Source organism: Oncorhynchus gorbuscha, linkage group LG05 (assembly GCF_021184085.1).
Source record: "Oncorhynchus gorbuscha isolate QuinsamMale2020 ecotype Even-year linkage group LG05, OgorEven_v1.0, whole genome shotgun sequence".
Taxonomy (NCBI): Eukaryota; Metazoa; Chordata; class Actinopteri; order Salmoniformes; family Salmonidae; genus Oncorhynchus; species Oncorhynchus gorbuscha.
In genome coordinates this window covers 24,107,808-24,122,061 of record NC_060177.1, presented here as the reverse complement: position 1 = coordinate 24,122,061, position 14,254 = coordinate 24,107,808, and the positions used below count along the sequence as shown (strand labels likewise).

The 14,254-nt window shown below is 42.7% G+C and overlaps 1 protein-coding gene across 1 annotated transcript; it reads right to left on the bottom strand.

The window, feature by feature from the left end:
- Positions 1 to 502: 502 nt before the first annotated feature.
- On the bottom strand, positions 503 to 13,604 carry LOC124035708 (guanine nucleotide-binding protein G(o) subunit alpha-like). Its single transcript, XM_046349301.1, has 8 exons — positions 13,192 to 13,604; positions 12,987 to 13,029; positions 5,820 to 5,961; positions 5,352 to 5,512; positions 4,578 to 4,706; positions 4,326 to 4,455; positions 4,078 to 4,231; positions 503 to 3,908 (listed from the first exon to the last, which is right to left on the bottom strand). Exons 1-8 carry the CDS (start codon positions 13,307 to 13,309, stop codon positions 3,721 to 3,723), a joined length of 1,065 nt encoding a protein of 354 aa, XP_046205257.1. The 5' UTR covers positions 13,310 to 13,604; the 3' UTR covers positions 503 to 3,720.
- Between the last annotated feature and the right edge of the window lie 650 nt (positions 13,605 to 14,254).

The window sequence follows — 14,254 nt, the reverse complement described above, 5'->3', positions numbered from 1 at the left end:
TGATAGCTGCTACTTTCAAATATTTCCTGACATGATGTTCCATACATATGTAGATGGCTATGTAGAAGTCTTAGGGCTAGATTCAATGCGATCTGCCCTTTTTGGCCATGCACCCTTTAAAGGCAATGTTTTTGTGGAGACCGCATTCACGGTAAATGCTGCATACATCGGCTCAATCGGAAATTATCTTTAAATGTCAATGGCGCTATAATGCAGATCTGATTGAATCTAGGCCTTATGCTCTCATGAGGCATATAAGACCTGTTTTCAGTCTGAAATATAACCCTGGACACTTCTGGTAGATCTGAGAGGATTAGACATGTAGGCAGTATGGAGGAAAGTCCACCGATCCAACCATAAGAGTCAATATGGAGCTATTACCATATTGCACCCATCCGATCATTTCAGATCAATGAGAATATGAGAAGAGCTTGGGGGTTGATTTCAAACAAAGCACTGGGAGAAAGACAGACATGAAAAAGATACTCAATATGGCCGTGGGAATAGTTAGGAAAAGTGTGGCTTTAATGTAAACACAACATTCGATTGGCTCAGCACAAACATTCCACATGAGAGAGCAACCAATAATCTACGGAGGAGGAAGGGGTGCAGAACAAAAGCATTCACAGTAAAAAAAAAGAAATCTGGTATAATCATATATATACAGTACGGTGTTTAAGGTGAAAATGGAAAGGGGGATTGAGAGAAATGAGGAACGACACGTGATAGAGGGAGTATAGAGGGATAGGATGCATCTTCAGGTGCACAGGTGAATGAGTGGAGAGCAGTACTTTTCCTCTGTGAAAATAGAGAACGTGACAGCCGGAGTTTGACTGTGGCCTGCTCAGGGTTAAGAGGTCAGGGGGTAGGGGTTAGGGTTAACCCAAACTCCCCACTGAGAGACTGCTGCTGAATTCCAACTCTACCCCAGCCCCTGCCGCTTGGACATGTCTGTAGATCAAAAATCGATTGTGTGTGTGTGTTTATATATATATATATACAAGCAATGTGGCAAAAATACCACCCACTCTATCAGAAGAGAAGGTGACGCAATTACCATATTACCTAACCCATTCATGTCCATATTAACAAATGTGGCACTGAACAAATTGTCTTTGGTGTAAATGCATTACATTTGGTGATAACATAGTACAAGTGTCTAGATATGCCAAATTGACGTTTTAAGATTGGCATTATCTATCATACCTCCAAAGTTGGGATTTTGAGACAATAAAAATAATTAAAATGACTTCAGCATATGTATTTTGAAATACAATTCAGAATGATATAGTTTAAAAGCATAAAGTGTTGTTCTGTGACCTGTTAAAGCCCAAATATGCCAAATAGATGATTCAACTCATTGTTGTTTGTGAACTACAGTCGTTTCTGTGTCGTACTATATTTAGTCTTTGGACACATGGGGTTACTGTATTTTACACATTACACGAATCATGTCATGTGAATACATGTTCAAATGATCAGATCTAAATCACTTTTGGTATATAGATTGTCCAGACTAATATAAATATGAAAACAATATTGAAAGAAATCCCCTCCCTCTCTCACACATACACCTCTAGAGTACTTGCAGTATTTCCAAATCCAATGGAGACTGCAGAGAGAAACATTTTACAACTGGTGTGCATTGATGTCTGTGGTGTGTCTACACACGCATGTGCTTGTGAGAGAGGGAGAGAAAGAGAGAGAAAGAGGGCAAATGCTGTAGCAGGCCTCACTCGCCATTGACTTACATTGGATTTGCTTATGCTGTATAATATACTCTAGGAGTGTATGTGGATTTCTTTAGATATTGCTTTTATATTATATTGGTCGAAAAAATTATTAAAATTTGAACATATTCTGAGAATCAGATAAAAAATCTCATAAAATGAATTTGCTTGTGCGATAGAGAGGGTGTGGAATTCTTTAGATATTGTTTTTATATTTATATATTGGTCCAGAAAATCTATATAGCAAAAATGATTAAGATGTGAACATGTTTAAGATCTGAGAAAGAGGGACAATGCTGTAAAATCACTCACTCTCCAGTCTCTATTGACTTGCATTTGATGGGCTTATACTGCATGCACTCTAGGGGTGTGTGTGTGTGGATTTCTTTAGGTATTGTTTAAATGCTTTGGCCGATTTGTCCATCAGTAAACTCAGAGAATATGTGTACTGTAGAATATTATACATTTCTGTTATGGACATGAAAAGGTTAAACCAATCAAATCCTTTCAAATCTACAGGAATTCCTAGAGGGGGTAGTATGGATGGATTTCAAATTCAGCATGCTTGCTCACAAGGGTCATCCTGAGCTAAGCACTGTGTGGCTTATCTAATTTACAAATTACCTCAACTTCCAAATAATTCAGCATTCACATATTCATGTTTTATTACATAAAGAGCACCTAGGAAGACCCTTTTGAACAAGCAGAGAGACTGGTCAGTGGTCTGTGGCTGTCCTCTCCTAAAACTACAAATCTGTAAGGACTAGTGAGTGAAAACAACACGGTGGAAACCTGTCCAGTCCTTTCATCTCAGTGATAAGTGATTAAGTGAAAGGAGACCAGGAGACAACCATATGATACATCACTGACCAGTGGACAAGTCTAAAATGATAACCTATTCCCCATATTATGTACTACTTTTGAAGAAGTAGTACGCTACATGGGAGGTGACATTTGAGACGGTCCATCAGAGCAGCTCTAGACCCTCTGAGACTGAGACAGGAAGTGGTGTTCCACCGGTCTGACAGGACAGGAAATAAATATGTGGCACGGGATTCTAGGAGGTAGGAGGGCATGAGGTTGAAATAAAATCCATAGATAATTTGATGATAATAAAGCGTTTGTGTCCCTTCAATTGCATTATATTTTAAAGATAGTGTGAAAGTGATCAATGATCTCTAATTCTATTCCCCTATCTGTCATGCTCAGAAGGTTGGCACTGATATCACACTTTCCCGACACAGATATATCATTGGCTGACAGGCATTTCATCACACTGCAGGAGGCCAATGGCAGAGCCTGCCACACAAACAGAACCCCCCCCCCTGGATGTTTAAAAGAGAGAGGAATAAAACAGAGCAGAAGGAGCTCATGTAGAGCAGCCCAGTGTGAGTCCAACAGAGATGGGGGTTCTATCCAACGCTGTACAGAACCCCCACTACGCGCCCCAGCCACCAGTACCTCCTCTATTACATCATCACCTAGAGCACAACATCACCTCTGCAAACGGAGCACCAAGGGGTACATTCATCGTGGCTCAATGTTCTGGATGTTGCAGATAGAGATGTAATGTATAGAACTGACACAAATCTCTATCACAAGGAAAAGAGGACCTTCTCCTCTCTATGCATAACATTTCTATCTCATTTGTTGCGAAACATGGCACGAAAACAGAATATACCCCTTGGACCTCCCCTTTTCTGATTTACATCTTACAGTTGTTCACACAATCAACAAAACATGAAAGACATTCAATAGGAAACACATGTTGATAACAAATAAACAAAAGAGGGGTGGTGGGATTCTGAAATTTAAAAAAGGAATAGAGGAACAGAACATGGCAAAGAATCCATCGTGGTGTCTGGCGGCAGCTCTTTGGGTCCCTTTGGACGTGTAGATTTACATAATTATGCCTTTTAATATCATCAAAATTATTATTATTATTAACCACCTCACACCCTCCAATGCAACCTCTGTGCAGGGCTAGGCCTCAGTATAAGCCACACCCCCTCAGGTTGTTGGCGATGATGATGTCAGTGACTGCGTCAAACACTACCTGGATGTTTCCTGTGTCAGTGGCACAGGTCAGGTGACAGTAGATCTCCTTGTTGGGCGAACGGCTCTTACTCTCAAATTGCACCTGAATGTATGCGGTAGCATCATCATAAGTGTTAGCACCTATGGGGAAATTGGGAGGAAAGGTGGGTGAGGGCGAGAGAGAGGAGAAAGAAGAGTAGGAGAGGAAGAGAGATACAGCGCCAGAGAGTGAGAGAGACTTACGACCATCTGTTCTGCATGTGTGTCTGTCTAAGTTTGTGTATATTTGCGGACTGTAGGGAAGTCTTACCTGTATATTCAGGGAAACAGATACTCAGTGGTGACTTCTTAATCTTCTCCTCGAACAGATCCTTCTTGTTGAGGAAGAGGATGATGGAGGTGTCGATGAAGAACTTGTTGTTACAGATAGAGTCGAAGAGCATGAGGGACTCGTGCATGCGATTCTGCAGAAAATACCAAATAAAACAGATGAGATGCATGTTTGAGAATATGTGTGGTGTGTTTGTGAGTAGTACGAAGTGTGTGTGAAGTACTTACAGTTGTTTCGTCCTCATGCAGAACCTGATCATAGCCACTTAACGCCACACAGAAGATAATGGCCGTCACATCCTCAAAGCAGTGGATCCACTTCTTTCTCTCTGACCTCTGACCTCCAACATCAAACAGCCTGAAAGAAACATAAGAGTTATAAACGTGTCATAACATACACCACAAATATGCTACAAACAAATATACTGGACTGGGAGAGGAACTGTATGTGTAAACCTATGTGTGTGTGGTGTGTCTAACCTAAAGTGCAGGTTTTTGAAGGTGAAATGGGTCTCCACGATCCCAGTGGTCTTGACTCGGGTTCTCAGGATGTCCTGCTCGGTGGGCTGGTAGTCAGCAGCACCAATACGGTCTAAACTGTCCAGGTAGCTAATGAGAGAAAGAAGGAAGGAGAGGGGAAATGGAAACAGGAGGGAGGAGGGAGAAGCGAAGGAGGGGGGGAGGGGAGGGGAGGGGAGGGGAGGGGAGGGGAGGGGAGGGGGGGAGGGGGGGGGGGGGGGAGAGGGGAGTAATACACCCTTAGAAAAAAAGGTGCCATCTAGAACCTAAATGGGTTCTTCGGCTGTCCTCATAGGAAAACCCTTTAAAGAACCCTTTTTGGTTGCAGGTAAAACCCTTTTGGTTCCAAGTAGAATCCTTTCCACAGAGGGTTCTACATGGAACCCAAAGGGTTCTATCTGGAACCAGAAAGGGTTGTATCTAGAACCAAAAAGGGTTCTCCTATGCGGAAAGAGGAAGAGCCCTTTTGGAACCCTTTTTTCTAAGAGTGTAGAGCTACAAAAATACAGTGCGAAGACTAACCTTTGCACTGTAAAGACTAACCAACGTAGTCACTTCAAAGACTAACCTTTGCACTGTGTTACTGTTCAAGAACAGGTAGCTAATGGACTCAAATTCCAATATGTTATGTAACTGGAACTTTCTCACAAATCTTCCATTGATTCAATGCATGAATTATGCTTAATTTAAAGTTTCATGCATTCCGATATGCTTGGTCCCTTAGTGTGTACTCACTAGGCAGCGGAGTCATTGAGCTGGTACTCCCTGGCCCTGTTGAAACACTCCTGGGTCCCGGCATCGGCCCACAGACGCTTCATAGCTGTCAGCAGCTCTGCTGAGTAGGGCTCTGTGTCCTCCATACGAGTGACCACATCACACACCAGCTTAGCATCCGCCTGGACACACACATACATAAGATATTATGTACAAAAGATATGACTATGCATCACCACACACACACACACGCACGCACGCACACACACACACACACATACATACATACACAAACAAAAACACATGCATAGATTTATTAAGACACATATGAGGTGAAGACTGTATAGCTGAATTCCTGGACGTCTACCACCATACCCCACTGGAAACATTAAGGTCTGCTTTGCAGTGCACCTTGAAGTAAGGTTTTGAAAGGGCCATTGGTTGTATACTATGGATGAATCCTACTCTGTGCAGGGAGCATGTACCCACCTTTCTGTCCTTGTCTGCGTACTCAATGCCCAGAGAGTCCATAGCTCGGAGGACGGCAGCCAAACTCTGGATGGTGTTGCTGTAGACCACAGGCTTATACTGCTTCACATCATCCCCAGAAAAGCCATCCTCATGGATAATCCTGCATACACACACACGCATCAGAACACATACAAAATAACACACACACACACGTACGTAGGCTAAGTGTGCGTGCATGAGCGCACACACACAAACATTCACACTTCAGTGAACCCACATTTCAGCAGACGCTTTAGTGTATGTGCATCTGTACGCACGTGCATGTGACCAAGAACAGGGTTGTCTCTGAGCGTCAAGCAGTGCCTGCTCCTTTGCACACACCCAAATACACGCAGCACATCAATGGCTGCCACCCACCTTCTCTTTTCTTCCCTCCTTTCACACACAAACACTCACTCACACCTCAGCAGCATCAACTGCAGCCAATACAGCCACTTTAGGTTTCACATTTGTAATGACAAAGGTGGTCTGTACATTTAAACCACTCAACAACATTGACATGAAACGTTCTGATATTGAGGATCAGATTATAAATCCATTACACTAGCCTAGTCTGGAATAAACTTCAGCAGTTGGGGCGGCAGGTAGCCTAGAATGACAGATCAAAATCTGTCATTCTGCCCCTGAACAAGGCAGATAACCCACTGTTCCTAGGCCATCATTGGAAATAAGAATTTGTTCTTAACTGACTTGCCTAGTTAAATAAATAAGTATACCATTGACTTCAAAAGGTGCATAATCCATAGGTATGAAGATCTTATTCTTACAAAGTAAGGTGGTTCACACATTATGGAATACATTTTTAAAACGACTTCTCAGACAGAGTTCAGACTGTCAAATCGGAGGGCCTGTTGCCCGGTCCTCTGGCAGTCTCTATCGGGGGTACCACAGGGTTCAATTCTCGGGCCGACTCTTTTCTCTGTATTCATCTTGCCGAGGATGATTCCCAGATCCACCTCTATGCAGATGACACCATTCTGTATAGATCTGGCCCTTCTTTGAACACTGTGTTAACTAACCTCTAAACGAGCTCCAATGCCATACAACACTCCTTCCGTGGTCTCCAATTGCTCTTAAATGCTAGTAAAACCAAATGCATGCTCTTCAACCGTTGTCTGCCCGCATTCGCCCGACTAGCATCACTACTCTGGACGGTTCTGACTTAGAATATGTGGACAACTACAAATACCTAGGTGTCTGGCTAGACTGTAAACTCTCCTTCCAGACTCATATTAAAAATCTCCAATCCAAAATAAAATCTAGAATCGGCTTCCTATTTCGCAACAAAGCCTCATTCACTCTCGTTGCGAAACATACCCTCGTAAAACTGACTATCCTACCGATCCTCGACTTCGGTGATGTCATTTACAAAATAACTTCCAATACTCTACTCATCAAACTGGATGTAGTCTATCACAGTGCCATCCGTTTTGTGACCAAAGCCCCTTATACCATCCACCACTGCGACCTGTACCTCTAGTCGGCTGGCCCTCGCTACATACAGTGGGGCAAAAAAGTATTTAGTCAGCCACCAATTGTGTAAGTTCTCCCACTTAAAAAGATGAGAGAGGCCTGTAATTTTCATCATAAGTACACTTCAACTATGACATACAAAATGAGAAAAAAAATCCAGAAAATCACATTGTAGGATTTTTAATGAATTTATTTGCAAATTATAGTGGAAAATAAGCATTTGGTCAATAACAAAAGTTTATCTCAATACTTTATATACCCTTTGTTGGCAATGACAGAGGTCAAATGTTTTCTGTAAGTCTTCACACACTGTTGCTGGTATTTCGGCCCATTCCTCCATGCAGATCTCCTCTAGAGCACTGATGTTCTGGGGCTGTTGCTGGGCAACACGCACTTTCAACTCCCCCCAAAGATTTTCTATGGGGTTGAAATCTGGAGACTGGCTAGGCCACTCCAGGACCTTGAAATGCTTCTTACGAAGCCACTCCTTCGTTGCCCGGGCGGTGTGTTTGGGATCATTGTCATGCTGAAAGACCCAGCCACATTTCATCTTCAATGCCCTTGCTGATGGAAGGAGGTTTTCACTCAAAATCTCACGATACATGGCCTCATTCATTCTTTCCTTGACACGGATCAGTCGTCCTGGTCCCTTTGCAGAAAAACAGCCCCAAAGCATGATGTTTCCAGACCCATGCTTCACAGTAGGTATGGTGTTCTTTGATGCAACTCAGCATTCTTTGTCCTCCAAACACAACGAGTTGAGTTTTTACCAAAAACTTGGTTTCATCTGACCATATGACATTCTCCCAATCTTCTTCTGGATCATCCAAATGCTCCAAATTATTTTGGTCCCAGCTCTCTGCAGGTCATTCACAATTCACAGCAAACTTCAGACGGGCCTGGACAATATCTGGCTTAAGCAGGGGGACACGTCTGGCACTGCAGGATTTGAGTCCCTGGCGGCGTCGTGTGTTACTGATGCTACCATCAGTAACACACTACTTTGTTACTTTGGTCCCAGGTCCCTGCAGGTCATTCACTAGGTCCCCCTGTGTGGTTCTGGGATTTCTGCTCACCGTTCTTGTGATTATTTTGACCCCATGTGGTGAGATCTTGCGTGGAGCACCAGATCGAGGGAGATTATCAGTGGTCTTGTATGTCTTCCATTTCCTAATAATTGTTGATTTCTTCAAACCAAGCTGCTTACCTATTGCAGATTCAGTCTTCCCAGCCTGGTGCAGGTCTACAATTTTGTTTCTGGTGTCCTTTGACAGCTCTTTGGTCTTGGCCATAGTGGAGTTTGGAGTGTGACTGTTTGAGGTTGTGGACAGGTGTCTTTTATACTGATAACAAGTTCAAACAGGTGCCATTAATACAGGTAACGAGTGGAGGACAGAGGAGCCTCTTAAAGAAGAAGTTACAGGTCTGTGAGAGCCAGAAATCTTGCTTGTTTGTAGGTGACCAAATACTTATTTTCCACCATAATTTGCAAATTAATTAATAAAAAATCCTACAATGTGATTTTCTGGATTTTTTTCCCTAATTTTGTCTGTCATAGTTGAAGTGTACCTATGATGAAAATTACAGGCCTATCTCATCTTTTTAAGTGGGAGAACTTGCACAATTGGTGGCTGACTAAATACTTTTTTGCCCCACTGTATTCGTCACCAGACCCACTGGCTCCAGATCATCTATAAGTCTATGCTAGGTAAAGCTCCGCCTTATCTCAGCTCACTGGTCATGATAACAACACCCACCCATAGCACTCGCTCCAGCAGTTATATCTCACTAGTCATCCCCAAAGCCAACACTCTTTGGCCGCCTTTCCTTCCAGTTCTCTGCTGCCAATGACTGGAACGATTTGCAAAAATAGCTGAAGCTGGAGACTTATATTTCCCTCACTAACTTTAAACTATCTGAGCAGCTAACCGATCGCTGCAGCTGTACATAGCCCATCTGTAAATAGCCCACCCAATCTACCTACCTCATCCCCATATTGTTTTTATTTACTTTTCTGCTCTTTTGCACAACAGTATGTCTACTCACACATCATCATCTGCTCATCTATCACTCCAGTGTTAATTTGCTAAATTGTAATTACTCTGCTACTATTGCCTTACGTCCTCACGCCATTTGCACACATTTTATATAGACTTTATTTTTTTTCTATTGTGTTATTGACTGTACGCTTGTTTATTCCATGTGTAACTCTGTGTTGTTGTTTGTGTCGCACTGCTTTGCTTTATCTTGGCCAGGTCGCAGTTGTAAATGAGAACTTGTTCTCAACTAGCCTACCTGGTTAAATAAAGATGAAATAAAAAAATATATCAATTTACACAGATGTCCAAGATGCATAGCCTTCCTCAGTATGTGCCTTTCTTAATGTGTGTGTACCACTTTGCTAGTCTGTACTAGTACACTATGATCAAGTTCTATTAAAACATACTTGCTATTTAATAATTAAGGTGTTGGTTTTTAATAATACAGATTGCTGTATACCATTATCAATTCACCTTGCTACATACAAACACAAACACACACACACACCTTTTTTCAAATGTGGCACAAAGAAACAAGAGTCCATGATTAACTTGGTCAAAGAAAATGGCCCCGATTGGCCTATAGATGACGCTGTTATAAGCAGTCTCACTTAAACTCTCATATCCACCGCCTGTTTGACCCAGACACTTGAAAATTTGCATGTAGGTGTCTTTCCGCAAGCTGAACAAATTTGCCACAATGACCCATAAGGTCCTTCAGGATAGATTTTCCTCCATCTTGGAAATTTGTGAAATTTGTGTTTCCTTAGTTTGAGAAAACCTAAGGGATTGGTTAAGTAATGGCTGAGTTATGGATAAATCCACTTCACAATGGCCTATAAGTTTGAAACATTAACATGATGAACCATGTTAAGTCTGGCATTGATATTTTTTTTTTTTAATTAACAGTTCACTATGTAACGCTAATGCTTAAAATAATCACAAAAAAAATATTCTTCTCATGGACTAAAAGTCTGATTCACTCCAAATACGGTCTTTGGACTCATCACAATAGTCCTTAACGAGTTTGACAAAATAACATTGATGAATTCAAAGATGGCCACATGTAGATGCATATTAGCACATAGGCTAAAATTCTAAAATATACTAAAAATACTTCAAACATCTTTTACTTATGAACCATAGGACCAAATGACACCAAATTTGGAATGTAGCCCATAGTACTTGCATTAACTTAGTTTAAGAAAAGATCAAAAGATGGCTGAGTTATTGACAAATCAAGAATCTGTTTTTATTTGTGTATTTAAACCAAAGTAAATCCACTCTGATCTTGTGTCTTTTCTGTCATCCTGAGAACCCCATTCATTGCTGGTGGTAGCTATACTACATGGCCAAAAGTATGTGGACATCCCATAAAATTAGTGGATTCAGCTATTTCATTGCTGATAGGTGTATAAAATCGAACACACAGCCATGCAATCTCCATAGACAAACATTGGCAATAGATTGGCCCGTAATGAAGAGCTCAGTGACTTTCTACGGGGCACCGTCATAGGATGACACCTTTCCAACAAGTCAGTTGCGTCAAATTTCCTCTGCCTTGCTAGAGCTGCCCTGGTCAACTGTAAGTGCTGTTATTGTGAAGTGGCAAGGTCTAGGAGCAACAACAGCTCAGCAGCAGGCCACACAACCTCACAGAATGGGACCGCCAAGTGCTGAAGCACGTAAAGGGTAAAAATCGTCTGTCCTTGGCTTCAAAACTCACTACTGAGTACCAAACTGCCTCTGGAAGCAACGTCAGCACAATAAATGTTTGATGGGAGCTACATGAAATTGGTTTTCATGGCCGAGTAGCTGTCCACAAGCCTAAGATCACCATGTGCAATGCTAAGCGTTGGCTGGAGTGGTGTAAAGCTCACCGCCATTGGACTTTGAGCAGTGAAAAAGCGTTCTCTGGAGAGATGTATCACTCTTCACCATTTGGTAGTCCAAAGGACGACTCTGGGTTTGGAGGATGCCAGTATAACGCTACCTGCCCCAATGCAGAGTGCCAACTGTAAAGTTTGGTGGAGGAGGAGCAATGGTCTGGGGATATTTTTCATGGTTTGGACTAGGCCCCTTAATACCAGTGAAGGAAAATATTAATGCTACAGCATTCAATGACATTCTAGAAAATTCTGTGGTTACAACTTTGTGGCAACAGTTTGGGGAAGGTATTTTTATGTTTTAGTGTGCACAAAGCTAGGTCCATACATAAATGGTTTGTTGAGATCAGTGTGGAAGAACTTGACTGGCCTGCACAGAGCCCTGATCTCAACCCCATCGAACACCTTTGGGATGAATTGGAATGCAGACTGTGAGCCAGGCCTTATCGCCCAACATCAGTGCCCAACCTCACTAAAGCTCTTGTGGCTGAATGGAAGCAAGTCCCCGCAGCAATGTTCCAACATTTAGTGGAAAGCCTTCCCAGAAAAGTGGAGGCTGTTATAGCAGCGAAGGGGGGACCAACTCCATATAATGCCTATGATTTATTTTTGAATGAGATATTTATTATTATAATTAGACTCCTTTGTAAAACATGATAGGGTATGTCATGGGGTTTATCGTGTCAATGAAATTCTGGCAAATAAACATATGGATGTAAGCACATCCAGACACACACCATTATCAATATACATACATACAAAACTACACAAATGCACACCCATGTGTACACACACAAGGAGCCAATGCTATCTCTGTCCAGGATCAGTTTTTCCTCTTCCGATCCTGGCATTATATAATATAACCAATGTAACATATGTAGTTCACAACAGAAGCCTCTCCTGAGCGATGCTTTTGGGTAACTGTCTGAACCGCTAGGGAGAAACTCCAGGATAATTAAATATGGAGAGAGTGCTAGAATGGAAGGAAACAGAGTGGAGTAGAGGGAGGAGTGTGTGTGTGATGGAAAAAGCAGGGTGTGTGTGGGGCAGATGAGTGTGTGCTGAGGTACAGTGAATGCACTGAACCCAACATTTTTTAAATTGTGTATTTTTGAGAGGATGTCTGCATAGCAACAGCCATGTTTAATTATGTGCATGAAAATATTATATAATGTGCTTTTCCGGTTGGGCCCTGGATACAGAGGTCTTCTTTAAAGAAGAAATCTAGTAACAGGGTTTAGAAAAAGAACAGTGATTTAGATAAGAGAGTGGTTTAGACGAGAAGGGGAAAGGTTTAGATGTGGTTTTAGATGCCATATTTTCTGAGTAAATCCGCTTTATAAGCAAAGTACTCTCAGCGATATCAGGCACTTAAAGCCAGTAAGATTAAACCAGAGATATTTGCTAATGGAGCTGTAATGTAGTGACCTCACTAATACACACATATTGACTGCACAAAAAAACACACACACACACACACCGATGTATTCGCCATGCCTCTTTATCGATAGATGCATGAAAAACCTATGGGTAAATTTCAGCACCATGTCAGTGGACAGCACCCCTGCGGCCTGCTACTGACCGTGAGCACCGCCTCCGATTACCGTCTACAGGAGGTGCTCGAATCACCGGCAAAGGTACGGCCTCTGAGGAAACATGGCGGAGCTAGCGGAGGCGCAATCTCAGGCCTCGTCAAAGACGCCTGTTTCAGAAAAAGAAGCACTTACTTCATTTGTTTGACGATGGTGCTTTTGCCCGATTCTCCTCCCCCTAAAGGGAATAGAGAGCAGAGTGAGAGTCGGTTGTCTTTAGGGGGACATGACATCAGGACCACGGAGAGCGCCTGTCGCCCCGGCCCGTCTCTCTGCAATCGACATCAACATCAACCGAACCGTGCAGAACGGGCAGCCCCCGTTATAAACGGTATCTTACCAAGCAGTAGCAGTTTCACTTCCTTTGCGGCAGTGACTCCATCATCCTTCAGGTTTTTTTCGATGGCTTTGCTCCTGTCCAGAGCAGCGCGCTCCTCAGCGCTGAGTGTACATCCCATGTCTAGAGCCGAATGAACAATCCCTTCTCCTCTATTCCGCCCTGTCCCTCGCCGACTCAATATGTGTGTTTGTCTCTCTCTCTCGCTCGTTCAGTCTGCTACAGCATGAGGCCCGGATTGAGGGCAAATAAAGTCGGGTCAGAACAGGGTTTTTTCTCCGTCCCTCTTGGAGCGGGGGTGGGGTCGTTGTGTTCGAGCCTCGGGGCTGGGGGTCTCTATAGGGCGGCACTGATGACAGCGAGCGCGAGCGATCTCATCGTTCAATCTCTTCGCAATAACCGACGGAGAGAGGAGGGGAGGGGAGGGGAAGGGAAGGCAATGTGCGCGAGACTCACCTAGCGCAGACAATCTCGTTGACGTCAGAGCAAAGGCAGGCGCTAATCGTCCGATGCGACCACATTCAAACGGGGATTTTAAAGACACATTTTGCTTCGTGGAATAATTTCGCTGAATATACAATGTATAATACGCCTTTTTATTACATAAAAGGCGTGGTCTCGCACGATGCTTGGAGTGGGCTATTCTTGTCTTCCGTGTCCTTATAAATACAATTTATAATCCACTAGGAGTGGGTAAACATCGGCCTATAACTTTAGCCTTTTTACATTTGACATTTTAGTAATTTAGCAGACACTCTTATCCAGAGCGATTTACAGGAGCAATTAGGGTTAAGGGCCTTGCTCATGTAATGTCAACAGCAACAATAGGCTACACAAGGTAGTACAACACAATACCATTTCAATTGTATTAATTATTAATCTAGCAATTGCTTTTATCCCGTGTGTGTGTTATGTTGCTTACATATGTGTTTATGTCTGCAGTGCAGTATGTGTAAAAGTGAATGTGTGTGTTTCTTTGTGTGTCTCTGTGTCAGTCTTACTGTGCATGTGTGTGTAACTATGTGTGTATGTGTGTGCACATTAAAAACTTCCAATCCACATGTGG

What these genes read in the sequence shown, in the direction of transcription:
- LOC124035708 (XM_046349301.1), bottom strand. Translation starts at nt 13,309, where the DNA reads ATGGGATGTACACTCAGCGCTGAGGAGCGCGCTGCTCTGGACAGGAGC. An exon ending in ACGCAGACAAGGACAGAAAG is followed by an intron (nt 5,513 to 5,819) that starts GTGGGTACATGC and finishes GTGTGTGTCCAG; the next exon opens with GCGGATGCTAAGCTGGTGTG. An exon ending in TTCAAAAACCTGCACTTTAG is followed by an intron (nt 4,456 to 4,577) that starts GTTAGACACACC and finishes TGTTTCTTTCAG; the next exon opens with GCTGTTTGATGTTGGAGGTC.